The sequence below is a fragment of the Colobus angolensis genome, unplaced genomic scaffold (genome assembly GCF_000951035.1).
Source record: "Colobus angolensis palliatus isolate OR3802 unplaced genomic scaffold, Cang.pa_1.0 Scaffold116, whole genome shotgun sequence".
Taxonomy (NCBI): domain Eukaryota; kingdom Metazoa; phylum Chordata; class Mammalia; order Primates; family Cercopithecidae; genus Colobus; species Colobus angolensis.
This window is the reverse complement of record NW_012112697.1, coordinates 1,102,799-1,121,443: the sequence shown is the minus strand read 5'-3', so window position 1 is coordinate 1,121,443 and position 18,645 is coordinate 1,102,799. Positions and strand designations below refer to the sequence as shown.

The window sequence follows — 18,645 nt, the reverse complement described above, 5'->3', positions numbered from 1 at the left end:
TTTTCCCTTCACTACCCCTCACCCTTCTCTGTTCCACTTGGTTTCTCTTAGTCTTGATCCTCCTTCTTAAAATTCTAGCCAATTTAATTTCTAGCAGATCAAAAAAAGAAGCTCATTCCCTCAGTATGAGAAAAATATCAACATTTATTGAACGTCTACCACTACTGGGCATTTTGCTGTCTGCTTTACATAATAATTGCAATCCTTGTGACAGCTGTGAGAATCAGTTTCCTATCTGAGGGGGAGCTGAGGGTGGGTAGCTTACTGGGGGTCACGTGTACCTGTGAATGCCTGCCTGCCCTCACCCCCACCTCCACAGTGTGTGGTAAGGACCCCTAAGCGGTACTGGTGGTGGGCTCCACCATGCCACACAGTTTAGTTTCTCTCCTCTAGTCATTATCTCATGTGGCCCTTCTGAGTCAGAAGAAGATGCCGTATTCTGCTGCCTCAGATTGCTCGTACATTATGAGGGGAAAGGATGGAGCCGTTGTGGGGGTGACTTGGGCCTTTTGTGTTTACCTATTGGGTGTGTCTGTGTGTGCGATGTTCATCATGGTGACAATGGATGTTTTTTCCATTGCACCTCTGATAACTTGCATCTCAGATCCTAATGAGGCCTTTATGGCTCCAAAATTACATGCTCTTACATGCCTGTGATTATCTCAGTAGGATTAACAGTCCCTTGTCCCTAAAGATAATAGAGATCTCTCATGCTGGCATATTTTTATTGCTGCAACATCCTCTCCAACCATCCCTCCACACAGTCTCTTACTGTTTTCCAGTGACTGCTTTTTCACTTCATTCTGAACAGGAAATACTCAGGGATCTCTGAGAGGCAGAATTCTTCTGTGATTATGCAAACCATGGTAACCATTATGCGTTTTCTCTCCCCTCTCCCCCTTCTCCTGATGGTAGGTGCCTGGAGATTTGAGTCAAACGTCCGAAGACCAGAGTTTGTCGGATTTTGAAATGTAAGTCCACAGCCTGTGCTCACAAGGGATCCTTTAGAAACTGGACTCTGTTGTTGGCTTCTGTCCCAGAAGACCACAGAGAAACAGAAATTACTGTTCAGACCCACACCAGGTTGATGTGGTTCTTGTAGAGAGAGTAGGAGTCGTTCTTTACAGCCTCAGTCCGGCCCTCAGATATGTTTTATCTCCCCCTTGGGTATTTAAAAACTTTTTTTTTCGGCCGGGCGCGGTGGCTCAAGCCTGTAATCCCAGCACTTTGGGAGGCTGAGACGGGCGGATCACGAGGTCAGGAGATCGAGACCATCCTGGCTAACACGGTGAAACCCCGTCTCTACTAAAAAATACAAAAAGCTAGCCGGGCGAGGTGGCGGGAGCCTGTAGTCCCAGCTACTCGGGAGGCTGAGGCAGGAGAATGGCCTAAACTGGGGAGGCGGAGCTTGCAGTGAGCTGAGATCCGGCCACTGCACTTCAGCCTGGGCGACAGAGCGAGACTCTGTCTCAAAATAAATAAATAAATAAATAAATAAAAATAAACTTTTTTTTTCTTGGCTGACATTTAGAAGTTGGAAGCTATCACATAAAAATACAAATTTCCTTTATTTTCTTTAAAAATTAGATGTTTGTCCCTATGAGGCCACAGTCTGCTGGAGCTGAGTAAAAGCTGTCCCCTTTGCACAGGGCACCTGTCCAATTGACCACAGTCCCCGCTCTTTGCTGTTGCCTGGAAGTGACCGACTTCACTCATTGTATTATCTGTGTGGCCCTTGGGTTATTGGAAACAACAGTAGTCAGTGCCTTGGTCGGATTTTTGATTGGATTAGATTCGATTTGGTGCCTCTGCTGAGTACCCCTAGGGACAGGTTAGTTGGTCATCAGACTATTTTTTTTTGAGACGTAATCTCTGTTGCCCAGGCTGGAGTGCAGTGGCACGATCTCAGCTCATTGCACCTTCCACCCACCAGGTTCAAGTGATTCTGCTGCCTCAGCCTTCCAGGTAGCTGGGATTATAGGCGCACACCACCACACCTGGCTAATCTTTGTATTTTTTACTAGAGATGGGGTTTCACCCTGTTGACCAGCCTCATCTCAAACTCCTGACCTCAGGTGATTCACCCACCTCAGCCTCCCAAAGTGCTGGGATTACAGGCAGGAGCCACTGCACCCAGCTGATTTTTGTTCAGGATTTCTTAGGCTTTGGACAAATCCCTTAGGCTGGTAAAGGAAATGGGATAAGCTCTCTCCTCTCTCATTCAGCTCTGGTGAGTTTAAAGTTCAGCACCCCTTGGGAAGAAAAGTCCCTTCTAGAGCAGGCAGGGCTGGGCCTTGGAAAGAGCATTTCTTCAGAACCAGGCTGGCCTGCTTTGAAATCTCAGGCGTCAGTCCAGCCATTTGACCTCACTGGGCCTCACTTTCCTAATCTGTGAGGTGAAGGTCCTGATGTGAACCTTGAGGGGCTTCTGATGGCAGTAAGAGTGACATTATGGAAGCCATGAGGGCGTCACAGGGCTACTTGTGTTGGGGCAACTGCTGAGGTCAGGGGTGGAGGTGGCCATTAGGCTGATAGGGTGGAGAGGCTGAGGTTGGGTGAGAGGTGATGAATGAAAATCAAAGGTGAATTTGCCTGCTGTGGGCTTGTGGGTGGGGGGAGCACAGCATGAAGAGGCTCCTGGAATGCAGTCCGTGGAGGGCAGTGGTGGGAAGAAACTGGGAAGACAGAAGAGAGCCACAGAGGGGAGTCCCAGACACGAGGCTGGACGCACTCATTATTAAAGCAAGAATTCACCCAGGTCCTGCTGCAGGCTGGTGTCCGGGCAGGTCCCCGATAAAGGGGACCAATTAGCCATGGTCCCTGCCCTCAAGTGGTCTCTGCCTGATCCAGGCCACGTTGTCTCTCCCCAGAGATTTAGAACCTCCCCCAACCAGTTTACTCATCTACACTAAAGCCAGAGGGAGCAATGGCACCATTCCCCTCTCATCATGGAGACCGAAATCCTTTGTGGAGCTTGCAAGGAAGGCCCTCACTCATCTCTGGCTGTCCCCAGCCTTTGCCACTCCTCTCCCTGCATCAGCCACTCTGGCAGTTCCACTCCTCTAACCCACTTGGTCTTCTCCTTTTAGGGTTATTATTTTACCCACTTAAACCACTTGTACACAGCATCGCCTCTGTGCTGGACACTGTTCTAACCCACTCAGTCCCTACAACAACCTTCAGAGATGGGTATCACCTCACAGATGATGAAATTGAGCTGGGATTCACACCCAGGCAATGCTGGTGTAGACTCAGTGCTCTTCACAAATGCTCATTCTCCTGCCTGAAGCACCTTTCTCATCCTCAACTTCCCTTCCCTAACTTGGCTAACTCTAAATATCCCTTAAAGCCTGGCCGAAACATTGCTTCTTCAAAGAAGCCTTCTCTGGTGTCCCAGACCAAAGCAGGCCCTGGAAATCACTCTCCTTAGATCCAGTGTTCCTTGGTGGCACTTACAATAATAGTAAATAATTTATCTGTAACAGCTGTTGGCATATCTACACCTGACAACAAAGCTTCAGAACATATGAGGTAAAAAATCAACAGAAATGAAAGGATAAACAAACAGCTCTACAGTAAGAGTTGACCTCAGTACCCCACTTTTAGTAGTGGATAGGATAACTAGATAGAAGATCAGTAAGGGGATAGAAGATTTAAACAACATGAGAAACCAATTAGATATAACAGGCTTATATAGAACATTCCCCCAAACAGCAGAATGCACATTCTTCTCAAGTGCACATAACTTTCCAGGAAAGGCCATATGTTAGGCCACAAAACCAGTCTTAATAAATTTTTTAAAATTGAAATTATCCAAAATATCTTCCTTGACCACAAAAGAGTAAAAAAAAAAAAAAAAAAATTTTTTTTTGAGATGGAGTTTCACTCTATCGCCCAGGCTGGAGTGCAGTTGTGTGATCTCGGCTCGCTGCAACCTCCGCCTCCAGGTTCAAGTGATTCTCCTGCCTCAGCCTCACAAGTAGCTGGGACTACAGGCATGTGCCACCATGCCCAGCTAATTTTTGTATTTTTAGTAGAGATAGGGTTTCACCATCTTGACCAGGCTGATCTCGAACTCCTGACCTCAGATGATCTGCCTGCCTCAGCCTCCCAAAGTGCTGTGATTACAGGTGTGAGCCCCTGTACCCAGCCCACAACAGAGTAAATTTTATGGAGATTTGTCTGTCTCCCATGTTAAAACTGAATGCTCCATGGAGAAAGGGCTATGTCTGCTCCTTTTATTGCTCTATCTCCAGTACCCAGAGTAGCTTTTCAATAAATACTTGTTTAATGAGTGAGTGAAGGAACAAAAGGATGAACAAATTAACTAACACCTAGGAGGGAGATGGTCACGTAAACAATCAGTTCTGATACAGTGTGGTCAATGCACTGAAAGAGGGAACCATCTAACCCAGACTGGGGTATCCTCGCTCTAACCCTGGGAGGTTGTCCAGTCCTCACCAATCCAGAAAAGTTATTAAAAACCAGAGTGCTAGTCATATTTCTGCCTTTGTAGCCTGACACAGAAATGAAAGGAGAATGTTCTAGGCACTAGTACAATTTCAGGGACCTTTCCAGGAGGAAAGTGATTAGATACACAAACCAGTTTTGATGGCTCAGAATTGCAATGTGCCTTGAGCCCTGGGGAAGTGGTCAATGGGGTTTAATTTACCCCTCAAAGGAGGTCAGCTTCTCAGCTCAGAGATTAGAAGAAATGCTGTTTCAGGAGAGACCCATTACCTGAAGGGTTATTTTCATTGTGAAAATGAAATGGTCTTTACTCTAGAGGTTGTGAGAACATTGAGTCGTGGAATCTTCCATCACCGGTGTCTCAAATTGTGTTCCAAACCCAGAAGGCTGGCGAGTTTTTATGAGCTGCTCTTTAGAGAGAAGGAGAGCTCAGGAGAAAGCATTTAGCCCTGGAACAGCTCTAATTAGAGGCGAAGGCTGGGACCTTACAGCCCTTCCAGAACGGTGCAGTGCCGTTCTGATAATTACTACAATTGATCTTGAAGTTTCAGGGACAGTCAGCTTATTAGCTCTGTGTAATTTGGATCCAGCCAGGTACAAATGTGATAGTGACTTACAAGTTAAGTTTAAAGTCATCACATAAGACAAAACAATCACAAAACCAAAGTTTCTCTTAAACATGCCTCAAATAGCCCATGTGAGGTGAGAAATAAATGATTTTAGGTAAAAGCATGGAATCGTTCATGGCAGGGACTCAGTAAATTATTTTGCATTTAACTTTAAACCTCGGTGTACTGGACCCATATACACAGTGTTTCTGGAAAAGTTGAAAGAGAGATATTTGTACCCATCAGCCTGGTTTTGTAACTTGTCATTTTCTCTTGTTCCTCCCTCCTCCCATCCTAAACAGCTGTCACCCTTGTTGCCATGAGTGTTGGTCTCCTGAGCTCATTTGTGGAGTCTGATCTTAAAATGGGCTCAGGGTCTAAAGTCAGCTCAGTAAGGAGGCAGCGTGACTGCTGGGTACTCCAGAAACGCTGGGCATTGCTGTGTGCGGCCTCCTGTGATCGCGTCCTTGGCGCTTCCGGTTATTACCCTCATTTTCAGATGTGGAGACTGAGGTTCAGATACATTATGGGCCAGATCACTCCGTAAAAACTGAAGGGAGCTCTTTCTCACTCCAGAGTACAGGTTGTGTGTGTGTGTGTGTGTGTGTGTGTATATGGAGAGAGAGAGACCCAGGCTCAGGGATAAGACTTAAACTTGTCCTTTAGCTTGCCATCAGGTGTGATGTTAAGTTGTCATAAATTGTTTGTGCATAATACCTCGTAGAGGAGAAAATTGTCTCCTTGCCCCTTTTTTGTTTGTTGTTGTTTTGTAAGTTAAAAAGTCCAGTATTGGTCTCTCTGTCTTTTGATTATAGATCAAACCGGGCGCTGATCAATGTCTGGATCCCCTCCGTGTTTCTCCGGGGCAAGGCAGCAAATGCATTCCACGTGTATCAGGTGAGTGCCTGGTTTTCAGGTGGACATCACAGCCGGGTGGAAAGACGCCCATTTGTCATGCTGTGGTGTTTTGCCTCTTGGCGGTGGGGCACTATGATTAGGAAGCCATGGCCCTCCATATACCCACATGGTAACTGCCCGGAGGCCTTATGGAAGAAGTCTGTGGCTTTCAGTTGGGCAGGAGGATACAGTGGGCCTCTTGGTGCCAGTCAGGCTCATAGTGTGGCTGCTGTGGAATCTCAGCTTGGACTGCATGAGCAGAAACGGAGATGTGTTGGCTTGTATTGCATCTGAACAGTCCAGTGGTAGGTCGGGCCTTGGGCATGGCTGGACCTGCCATCAGGAACCTGCTGCCGTCTGCTGTATCTGCTGCTTGGTGACCCTCTCAGGCCAGCTGTCTGCGGGTTGACAGGATGACCCCAGCAGCGCCAGGTTCTCAGCCTGTCTGGATGGGCAGGTTTCACTGGTCTGTCCTGGATCTTGAGCCTCTTCCTACACCTTGAGGTTGGATGATGGACTCTGTGACTGGCCTGGGTCGGTTCCTGTGACCACCACTGGCCCCAGGGTGGACGTTTACCTCACCTGACCACATGTCTGAGAGTGGGGAAAGGAGATTCCCCAAATGAGAGCCAGAGAATTCTTTCCAAAAGAAGGGGCAACCGACGCTTGACAAGCAGGACCTGTGGACGTCACCTCTGCTTTCTTGGGGCCTCTGCTTTCTTGGGGTTAGCGATAGCCGCACCCAGGTGGGCATTGAGTGTCTGGGGCAGCTAGATGTGTGTCTGTTGAGGAGGTGATTTTACCCAATCAAGGGGACCCTGGTTCTCCATCTCCTCTCTGATTTTCTGAAGCTTCTTTTAGCCCTGCCCACATCTCGTCTGCATGTCTGTCTTCCTTCGCCTCCTCTCTCTTACCACGAACTCTGATTTCCAGGCTTTTGTGCACCCTTGTTCTGGGACCGGTTTGTTCTCGGTGCTGAGCCCCAGCTGCTTCCTGCTTCTCCTGTCTGCTTGTGCTAAAATAATTGTCTTTAGGTTTTGTTTTATTCCCCATGAGCTCTCTGCAAAGCCTTGGATTTTGTTGCCAGTTTTGTTAGTGAGAAATTGACTTATGGAAGAAATTTTCTTGGCTATTAAGATATTGTTTCCCCAAGGAGTGTGGTGTTGAAGAAAGGACACTGAACTTGAAAGCAGAATCCCTGGTTTAAATCCTATGACCTCAGATGAGTCTTAGTTTCTTCAGCTGTGAAATGGAGACAGTAATCTGTCTTGTAAAACTGTTTGGAAATTAGAAATACCTGCGTGCAGTAAACACTATTCATTTCTCACCTTCCCAAACGACCGCTGTGCTTGGTCTCGGGTCTAAGCATAGTATGCACATCTTACTGGAAATCTTAGGGACAGATGAGCTAGACTTTGGCATGAGAAGGTTGTTTTAGTTGACACGTTCAACTGGGCAACAGTCGTAGGAGAATCTTGAGTGTTCATGTTGTTCCCAGCTCCGGTTTAAAGAGAGAATTAGATATTATAGATTTTCAAAAATCCTCTTCTCTTTCTCCTTTTATCCCCCTCCAAACCCAACTGCCTTATTTGACCCTTCAAGTTCTGCTTTGTGGTCATCAGAGAGCTGGAAGGTGCAGCCTGGAGGATGAAAACAGTGCAGCAGACGGCTTTATTTTAGAGCAAAATTAAAACATGTTATCACTTGAGAGGTTTCCTTGACCTTTTAGTTTTGACTTTTCCCTCCTCTCACCCCATGAAGCAACTTGGCAATTTTTAGCTCCTGAAAGTCAGCTATGAAATGAGAGGGACCTCAGCAAATACGCTGTTGCCTGGGAGATGGTTTCCGCAATGGCCACCGTGGCAGTGAAGTCACTCTCTCCCCGTCCTTCGCTGTGTGAAGCTCTCATGGGCGCAGCCCTGCTTCCAGCCAGTGCCATGCTCTGCATCACTGGGAGCAACTTCATTCCACGCCTCTGGCCTTCTGTAGCCTTCCCTGGTGCCGGGGGGTGTGAAGTGGCATCTCTTGCATGCAATTATTTTTCTCTTTTTAGCAAATGATGCTTCTGATTGGTGCCTGCAGAGCAAAATCAGAGCATCTGTTTGGAAGCATTTTAGAAAGCTTTTATTACCATGTTTTTACTTTATATAAATGATATTGCATAAAAGGTGACTCATTTAAAAGACTGGTACTGTTGAAGAGTACTTATTTTAGAATTAAAAAAGTATGCTGGCTGGGCATGGTGGCTCATGCCTGTAATCCCAGCACTCTGGGAGGCTGAGGCGGGCAGATCACCTGAAGTCAGGAATTTGAGACCATCCTGGCCAACTTAGTGAAACCCTATCTCTAATAAAAATACAAAAATTAGCCGAGCGTGGTGACGGGCACCTGTAATCCCAGCTACTTGGGAGGCTGAGACAGGAGAATCGCTTGAACCCGGGAGGCAGAGGTTGCAGTGAGCCGAGACTGAGCCACTGCACTCCAACCTGGGTGACAAGAATGAGACTCTGCCTCAAAAAGATATGAGATAATTTCTAGAGAAACATCTAAAAAAGAATGATAGAGGTAAAAAAAAAATACATCAGGATCAGTGAAAATGTAAACTAAGAGTTTAAAAGGAAAAAGCAGAAAGTGTATATACGTATCATGAGATTCTACATCGTTGCGCTCATTGATTTATGAACTTCCCGTGGGCTTCCTGACAGCCAGTGTGAAAGGGAAATGTGGTTATTTGGATAATTCTGTTGCTAATGATCATAAAATATGTTAATTCTTCAAAAGAAGCTCTAAAAGAAATTTCCACACAAGGTTTGAGATTAAACAATAAAAAAGGAAAGAGGAGACAATCGCCAACTACATTCCCCTGACAGCTACTGTCTAGTTTTGTAAGATTTCCCTTGAAGGAAAACAAGGGCATAACCCCAAAGTGAGCATAAATTCGACTGGAGAGCCAAGACATACAGCTTTCTCAGTAGAGCTGTGCCCCCTGGTACTGGAGCTACACTCTCCGTACCAGAGCTCCTAGCCATGTGTGGCTCTTGAGATATATATTAATTAAAATGAGATTTATATTAATTAAAATGGCCATGCCTGTAATCCCAGCACTTTGGGAGGCCAAGGCGGGCATATCACCAGGTCGGGAGTTCGAGACCATCCTGGCCAACATGGTGAAACCCCGTCTCTACTAAAAATACAAAATTTAGCTGGGTGTGGTGGCGGGCACCTGTAATCCCAGCTACTTGGGAGGCTGAGGCAGGACAATCGCTTGAACCTGGGAGGCGGAGGTTGCAGTGAGCTGAGATCGTGCCACTGCACTCCAGCCTGGGAGACAGAGCGAGACTGTCTAAAAGAAAAAGAAAAAGAAAGAAAACGAAAGATTTGACTTGTCATTTGCACCACATTTCACATGCTGAGCAGCCACACATGGCTGGTGGCTCCTGTTGTGGACAGCACAGATCTGGAACATTTACCCCGCACACAGAGAGAGGTCTGCAGGGCGGGTGCCTTGGAACAAGCCCTCCCAGTGTGTGGGACGGCAAGATGGTGTCTTTGTGCCAAGTCAGGATTTAGAAGGACCACACTGGCCATGAAAGGCCACATCCTGCAGGGAGAAGGGCCCCCCCTTTTCAGCTCTTCACGGCTTCCAGCTCCTTGGAGGAGAAAGTCTCTGTGTCACTTTCTTATCTCTCATGTGCCTCTGATCTTTCTTCTTAGGAAAAACAGCATGGCTGGGGTCAATGCCTTTGGCAGGCGACAGACTTGAAGTTAATTAGATTTGTTTTCTTTGTATTCATTTTTACATTTGCCTCCTAGTTATGACACAGAATTCTATTTTTCCATTTACCATGGTGATGTACAGTCCCCCTTTAAAATTATTTTAGGTAGAAAGGAAATGAGTCAGCTTAAAGAAAGCTACTAAATAAACAATCGTGAAAACAGTCCAAAGTTTAGCATGATGCTCTGTGAATGATTGATACTTGGGTAACACTGACATAAAGGAACAGATAGACTGTGGTTAACAAAAACCAGTGTAATAACTAGTAGCCACCTCTGACTGGTTGGTGTGTTGTGTAATAGCTCATTCAATCCTTGTAGCCACTCTGTGGGGTAAGAAACTCTTACCCCATTTTATAGGTGAAAAATCAAAGGTACAGGGAAGCATCTCGTTTACTGACATGTTTTTAGCCCCCAAAGCAGTCTCTGACAAGGTCCCAGTCTGTAGAGATTCTGTGTTACTGAATGAGAGTAGAATCAAGCTCTTTAAAAATCCTAAAAGCAGCTGCACATGATGGCGTGTTCCCGTAGTCCTAGCAACTCCAGAGGCTGAGGTAGGAAAATTGCTTGAGCCCAGGAGTTTGAGCCTGCAGTGAGCTGTGATTGCATCTGTGAATAGCCCCTGTATTTCAGCCTGCACAACACAGTGAGACCCTGTCTCGCCAAAAGAAATGTAAAAATTAACCGGGCATGGTGGTGCATACCTATAGTCCCAGCTATTGGGGAGGCTGAGGCAGGAGGATTGCCCGAGCCCAGGAGTTTGAGATTGCACTGAGCTATTATAATGCCACTGCCACTCTGGCCTGAGTGACAGAGCAAGACCCTTCTCAAAAACAACAAAAAAAACAAAAAACAAAAAAACAAAAAAACAAAAAGCAAAACTAGAAGCAGCTGGGACAATCACCCTTATTGCAAAAGGTGGGGCCTCGCTCAACTGAGATCTCACCTGCATGGACAGCCACCTGCACCCCTGAGATGGTGGGCTAAGGGCAGGCCTGCAGCCAAGCCAGGACTTTCCCACAGGACGTCTCTGGGTCCACTGTGGTGCACACATTACCCAGAAAGCCTTCCATATCCAAGAGCCATGCTGAGATGGTTTGCTTTGGAAAGTTGTCAGAGCGGGTGCTGGTTCACAGTGACTTCTGTGGCCGTCCAGTATCTGAGGACATCTCGTTTGAGCAATGTCAGGGTCCCAGAACCTGCCTCGGGTGGCTGCTTGAAAATGTCCTCTGGCTGGGCACGGTGACTCACGCCTGTGTAATCCCAGCACTTTGGGAAGCCGAGGCAGGTGGATCACCTGAGGTCAGGAGTTCAAGACCAGCCTGGCCAACATGGTGAAACCCCATCTCTACTAAAAATACAGAAATTAGCCGGACTTGGTGGCACACGTTATAATCCCAGCCACTCGAGAGGCTGAGGCAGGAGAATCGCTTGAACCTGGGAGGCGGAGGTTGCAGTGAGCCGAGATCACGCCATTGCACTCCAGCCTGGGCGACAAGAGCAAACCTTCGTCTCAAAGAAAATGAAATGTCCTCCTACATGCCAGAGAAACTAAAGTAATTCCCCTGCTGTGTGCAGTCACGGAGCCCCCAGTACTTGTACGGTGGCAAAATCTGGAATTACATTTGGCACAGAGGATTCCAGCAAGAAGTGCTGTGCATTGCCAAGGTTGAATGCAAATTATTGAAAAAGTTTAGTGTTCCTGTGTCGTGAGAGGGAGCTGAGGTGTGTTCTGCTACTAAAAATAAGAAGTGGCAGCATTTGACTACTTTTCAGGACAAAGTAATATCTGAAGAGTTCCTGATTTTAAGTTTTTCATCCATGAGTACTTCTTACACATTACGCTCTGCTGATGCGTGGCTGCTGGCAGGCACTAGCCAGAGACAAAATGATTAAAGGGTGTCAAATAAAATGGAAAACAAAATTAAACTCAACCCAGTACCTTGTTCTGCTGGGTTTTTCTCTTTCTCTCTCTCTCTCTCTCAACACACATTTTGGTTTGATTTTTTCTGGCACTTCCATATGATAGACTTAAATTTGTTGTTAGTTAACTTCTCGTTTATACCTTTGCAGATGTTTGGTCTTATTCCCCAAATACCCTGACTTCCAAACAGGTTTGAAATTCACTGTCTTAATAGTCCACTCAAGTGTCTCTAAAGGTATGTTAGGTCTTAAAAAAGTTCACCTACTTGTTTTCTTCAACTGTTACAGCCACCGGATTGGTATGAAGTCATATATCAGTGTACTTACCTGGGATCTTAGGTCTTTCCCTTTGAAAAATACCTTCAGTGTGTTTGGAATCGGTCTTCCATGTGGGATAAATTTCAGCCTTTGCGTCTAGCCACTACAAACGCTGGCTGTTGTACAGTATTTCATTTGCACAACAGAACCAATTAGATCTCCTTTGTAAAGAGAGTTGCTTTGTTTCAGCAAAGCTTTTTTTTTTTTGGGGGGAGGGAATGTCTCACTCTGTCGCCCAGGCTGGAGTGCAGTGGCGCTGTCTCGACTCACTGCAAGCTCCACCTCCTGGATTCAAGCGATTCTCCTGCCTCAGCCTCCCGAGTAGCTGGGACTGTAGGCACCCACCACCATGTCTGGCTAATTTTTTGTATTTTTAGTAGAGACGGGGTTTCACCATGTTGGCCAGGATGGTCTCCATCTCCTGACTTCGTGATCCACCCGCCTCGGCCTCCCAAAGTGCTGGAATTACAGGTGTGAGCCACCGCGCCTGGCCGTGTTTTTTTCTTCTAGAATAAGTTCTGTTTCCTAGAGGCCACGGGGTGTTGTCTTGGCCTGAGGAATGACGGTATCCCAGGAAAACTTGTTCAGTATTTAAACTCTTCCCATCCCCCATCCTGCAGAACAAAATCACGTAGCCTGAGCGGTTATTATTATTACTTTGTTGGAGACAGGGTCTCACTTTGTCACCCAGGTTGGAGTGCAGTGGCACAGTCATGGCTCACTTCAGCCTTGAACTTCCAGGCTCAAGCAGTCCTCCTGCCTCAGCCTCCTGAGTATCTGGAAGTATAGGCATGTACCACAATGCCCATATTTTTGAAGAGACAGGATCTCACTATGCTGCCCAGGCTGTTCTGTAACTCCTGGCCTCAAGTGTTCTTCCCACTTGGGCCTCCCAAAATGCTGGGATTACAGGTGCAAACCACTGTGCCTGGCCTCTGGGGACTTTTAAAGGTTTAATCCAGCTAAGCATCTTTATATATGTAATGCAGGCAAAGTGTATTATTTTTCTATTAATAATAGATCACAGCGTCTTGGTGGGCTGCATGGGCTTCAGGTGGTTTGGAGGATGATGATGTTTTTTGGACTTCAGGCTTTCCGTTTCTCAGCTCTTCCTTTTCATCAGTCTTCTCTTAAGATAGCTTACCCCCTGGGCCCTCGAGTTTTCTTTTACCCACAGCTCTGTCTTTATGCTTGCTTCCTGTGTAGCTATGCAGAGAGGGAAGAATTCATTGAGTAGAGAAAGATGAAATGGTTGGGCCGAGTACAGAAATGGGAACTGCAGCTGCAGTGGTGTGGGCTCTGAGAAGCCTCCGCCTTCGCAGATACCATTCCAAATTTAGGGGAGTCAAGGACCCGTTCTAAGGCTGAAGCATTTCTCTCTTGCTCACACCTGGTCCTTCCTGTCACACCTGTTGTATGCCAAGTGGGCAGGAGAGCTGGCCGTGGACTGAGGCAGCCATTGTCTGTTTGATTTGTGAGTTTCATCCCAGCCAGTGTGGGCTCCTGTGTTGCAGGTCAAGCCAGACCAGGGAGCACTTGCCCTTGTTCTTGCTGTCTCTCGAGAACTTTCCACCCTGGCATTCTGAGGATCACAGCACATGAACCCCTGGCCGTTCCTGGAATGCTTAGGGCTCCCGGGAAAGCCTGATGTAGGTGAAAACAGAAAGCAAAAGGCAAAATGCTCTCTCCTTCCTGCTGTACATATGTGTCGCTGCTGTCCTCTCTCTGCTTTTATCTTTTTAGAAAGATATTTAGAAAGAATTTTTAAAATTTCCCTTCCAGTATAAAGCCTTTATTCATCCCAAAGCTGTTGATCAAGGGTCTGCTATATGCCCAAACCCGCAGAACCAGTGGGAGCCGAACTTGACATTGAGCTGACTTTCACCAGCCTCACTAGTTTAGCAAGAAAGCAGGCTTGCTAAACTAGTGTGGCGTAAACGTAGCCTCGCTCCACAGAGAAAGGAACAAGGAGGAGGGACGGGACACCACCCACCTTACAGCATGCATGTGACCGTGTGTGATGACATATGAAATGCTTGGCCCATAGCTACTGTGCGAATATTACCTTTGTGATCTAATAACCACTTGACTTGTGATAAGCAATTAAACTTGGAAGGAAACGTAGAAAGATTTTCCCCTTGTTGAATCGAATGTGTCTGGGCATGTCCCTGTGTTCAAAAAAACCGTATGGAGCATCTACTTCACCAAGGGCTTTAAAAGGGCTGCAAAGAGCAAGATAGCATTTTCCTAAGGCATCTGGCACCTGGTGGGGAGACAGGACCTCCACGAAAGCAACCCAAGTTCAAGGGTGGCTACATGAGGCTTTGCGGAGGGGTGGGAGAGGCGGCCGTCGGATAGGCAGCCCCAGCCTCTGCTGCAGGCTGTGTAATGCACATTGCTGCTTAATTCTTTCAGCAACCTATGGGGTAGGCACTGTTTTCATGATCCTCATCTTATAGATGAAGCAGCTGGAACTCTGGGTTGAATAACTCCCTCTGGGTCATGCACAAGATCCTGCCTTGTACCTCTGTCTGCTCCATGTTGCTCCTCACCCAACCACCAAGGCATGCGCTTCACGAATTTGTCTCAGTGAAATGAACCTGTTTCCATAACGTGTTTCCTGCAAGGAATTCTGTCACTTTCTCCTTGACCCGTCACTCATTGTCACAGCTGCCTTGGGCAGCTGATATTGGTGATATTCTCACGTGGGAGAGAGCGCTGCAAAGACCAGAGTGTGGAATTGGTGGGTCCCTGGGAATGCGAGAAGTCTGTTAAGGTGGAGACCTTTTCAGCCTCATATGCATAAAGGCTTTGCCTATTAGGTTTTGAAGAAAACTTAGAGCTCACCTGTGTGTGTGTACACGTGTTTGTGTGTTTGTGTGTGTGTTTTGAAAGGTACGTTCAGGATTATAATTTTTTACTTGGAAAAGTAAAGATGTGGGCTTTGTAAATAGTCTATAGGTAGGGGTGGGCATACCCTCTTGGCAGGTGTACTGTCTGACTTTTTATATTTACTTTTTATATGAGAAAATCAAAACAAGTGTTTTGCAGTAGGTCAAAACCTCAGTAGCAAAGTGGAGGACTCGGGGCCACTTTCTGGCCACTCATGTTTCTGCTGTGTCTCAGGGCTACCTGGCTCTCTCTCCCTTTCCTGACTCCTCCTGCGCCCAGAAGTGACCCATCTGGAGAGGTGCCCAGCGTGTTTATCAGGCAGGGGCTGGGGAGGTTGGAGCATGCTGTCACGTTTGCTCGTCATGGAGACTGGCAGTTTTGTTTTGTTTTGTTTCTGTTCTGTGGCCACAGTTGTCACTGATTCTTTGGTTTTTGTTGGGAAGGGAGCGTTGGGCCCGGGCAAGGTTCATCTCATTAGCTAAGTTCTAATGGAGAAGGGGAATGTGAAATAATCATTACAAGTGTGAGGAATGTCTCAAAGCGGGAGATAAAAACACTGAAGGGTATAGCCAGGTCACTCTTGCTGACGTGGTGGTAGGACCCGCTAACTGCAGCAGAATATCTCAGCAGTAGCAACTGTCCTTCTTGGAAATGAAAGTTCTGGGGAAGAGGCAGGTGGCACAGGGTGGGGTGCAGGGTGGATGTGGGAGCAGATAACAGGGTCCTGACTTAATGAATGGCAACCAGGCTGCAGTGATCTTTCAGAGGAGGCCTGAGGGTGCAGAGAAGGGAGCCAGGTGAGGTGGGAGACAGCAGGAAGGATGCCGAGGAGAAGGAAGCCGAGGTGTGAACACGGAGTGGCGGCTCTGTGGGAAGTGACGGGGCCCTCGAGACAATGGCACCTCGGAAGCAGTGCGAGGGTTCAGTGGTGCACTGCTGTGCAGAGGAGACAGCGTGTTCACCCTCTCTCCCTCTGAGTTGTCTTGGAGACAGGTGGCACGCTGAGCATACACAGGCACTGGACGGTCCTCACGCCAGGTGCTCTGCCCCACACTTCCTGCATCAGCGTATGGCTTTCAGAGCCTCCTTGCTGAGAGTGGCCTTACTCACTTACCGCTCCTAGAGGGTGGTGTCCATTGTTCTAAATGAGGCGGGATGTAAATTACCATACAGTCATCCCTTGCTATCTGTGGGGGATTGGTTTCAGGATCCCCCATGGATACCCAGATCTGAGGATGCTCAAGTACCACATATAAAACGGCATAGTATTTGCATATAACCTAAGTGCGTCCTCCTGTAGACACTGGATCATCTCTAGATTACTTATAATACCTAGTACAATGCAAATACCATGTAAATAGTTGTTATATGGTATTGCTTAGGGAATATGACAAGATCAAAAGTCTGTACATATTCAGTAGAGATGCACTTTTTTGAGTATTTGTAATCTGTGGTCGGTTGAATCTGTTTATGCAGAACCCAGTGATATGGGGTGCTGACTATTAAAAAGTAAGGGGGTGTTTGAGCCAGGTATGGTGGCCTGCATGTGTAAACATAGCTCTTCAGCAGACTGAGGTAAGAGAAGTGCTTGAGCCCAGGAGATTGACACTGCAGTGAGCTATGATCACGCCGCTGAGCTCCAGCCTGGGTGACAGCAAGACCTCAACTCTAAAAGTACGAGTAAAAATATAAGAGTAGTGTTTGGAAATCATCCTCTTTTCACCAAGTCATATTAAGCGTGGCTTAACTGGGACCTTGTCAGCGTGGCCTCTGTATCCCATCTTCACCTCCATTGTTTCGGAAAGAAAATCCTGAAGAAGAGAAACTTGCTAAGATGTTGATCTGTGATTCCCCCGGTCGCTTTCCTTTTCCAGATTCCCTGAGTGTAGCCAGCTGGTCTTTTCTGCTCCCTCACCTGAAGGGAGATTTCTGGTAAAAGTAGAAGTCCTGCAAAGGCATTTTCCTGCCTAGCTGTTGTTTTTCAAAAGCTTGGGATGGTTTTGTTTATTTGTTCGTTCATATATATGTATGTATGTATGTATTTAAAGAAGAGTCTCTCTCTGTCTCCCAGGCTGGAGTGGAGTGGCACTCTCTTGGTTAATTGCAACCTCCACCTCCGGGGTTCAAGCGATTCTCCCACCTGAGCCTCCTGAGTAACTGGGATTACATGTGCCCACCACCACGCCTGGCTGATTTTTGTATTTGTAGTAGAGATGGGGTTTCACCATGTTGGCCAGGCTAGTCTCGAACTCCTGACCTCAAATGATCCACCTGCCTCAGCCTCCCAAAGTGCTGGAATTACAGACGTGAGCCACTGCACCCGGCCTCTTGTCTTTTAAAGAGACTCCTTTGAGGAGACAGGTAGGGGATAAGGGCTCCATGACAGGCCCCAGAACAAGAGAGACCTCCCAGGGAAGCAAGGCTCCAAGTCTGGAAAAAAATTCCAGCTTGCTTGTGTGCCCTGGGAGCAGAAAACCAGGACCCGCAAGCTGGCAGAGAGTGGACCACTGTCTGCAGGTTGGAGCTCCCTTCTGCAAGGTGTAGGCACCGCACAAGCACCACACTGTCCTGAAGGCCAGGGAGGAGGCAGGACCCCAGTAATGGCTGAGATGGCCTTGCTGCCCACTAGGCAGGGCTGCCTTGGAGTCTCGATCAAGATGCACTCAGCAGCTCCTTTTGGCACCGTTGAGTTTCGTACTCACACACAGCATCTCTAATGTGTTTGGATGAGGCCTTGTAATTACACAGCAAGGACAGGTTGTCCGTTTGCCCTCATCTCCTGCCTGAACACAGAGTATAAACTGAAAAAACTTTCTAAGATGAATTAATCCGTCCATGAAGGTCTCCTTGCAGGTGGGTTGGTATTGATGTCTCGGGGTCCTGCACTGTGGCAGGCCCAGCGTCTGCCTCTGTCAGACCTTCCATCCCACCTGATGATCAGGGCTGGCCTAGGATGCTACCTCCCACATCCAGGGGAGTGAGTGAGGCTTGGTGAGTGGACTTGGTCAGGGCTGACAGGTAGATGGACTCTCCTCCCCAGCAGGTCCCCATGGGGAACAGATGGCACCTGCCCTGAAGTGCCACACCACACACTCCCTGTGCTCCCCAACCCAGCCTGGGAATGCCCACTGTCTCTTACACCCAAAGTAGTTAGACTTATTTTTAAGGGTGTTGGAAAGGGACGCCTCTTAACCCCATCTGTCCTGGGGAGATCATCTTGTCGGGAGGAAATCGCAGGACTTCTTCCCTGTACAGCTCATCCTGGGAGCGTTGGTGGAACGGGGACCTTCTTCTGAATGTGGCCAGGCCGTAGTCTCGGACACATGCATCTGCCTGAGTTAAACAGGCTCTGAGGATGGCCGCCTGGCTTGTCCTCTGGTTTGAAAAAGACAGCCGCAGCCCCTTTGCATCAGCCCGTGGGAGGTAAGGAACCCAGAACTGGGCAGGCTGCGCTCTGTTCAGTTTCCGACCCCAGAGACTGCTCGTGGGCCCTCCTCCTTAAACGCTGAGTCCCTCTCAGCTTTTCTTAAACTGCCTCTCAAGTTCACTTAGCACAGACGCAAGTAAAGCCCAGGGGCTTGGCTGGGGGCACAGCCCTGTCACTCACTGGCATTGCAGAGCCACAGTTAGACAGGAGGAAGGAGTTCTGGTGAGCTGGTGCACGGCAGGGTGACTATGGTTAACAATGACTATGGATAACAATATTTCAAAATAACTAGAAGAGAGGATTCTGAATGTTTCCACCACAAAGAAAGGAGAAGTA

General features: G+C 47.5%; 1 protein-coding gene across 1 annotated transcript in view; it reads left to right on the top strand.

Moving 5' to 3' along the window:
- Positions 1-18,645, top strand: part of SNX29 (sorting nexin 29) — a 577,448-nt gene that overhangs the window by 405,106 nt on the left and 153,697 nt on the right. The window contains exons 16-17 of the mRNA XM_011962337.1: positions 916-971; positions 5,894-5,975. Of these exons, the coding sequence (XP_011817727.1) occupies positions 916-971; positions 5,894-5,975 (138 nt within the window). The remainder of the gene's footprint in view (positions 1-915; positions 972-5,893; positions 5,976-18,645) is intronic.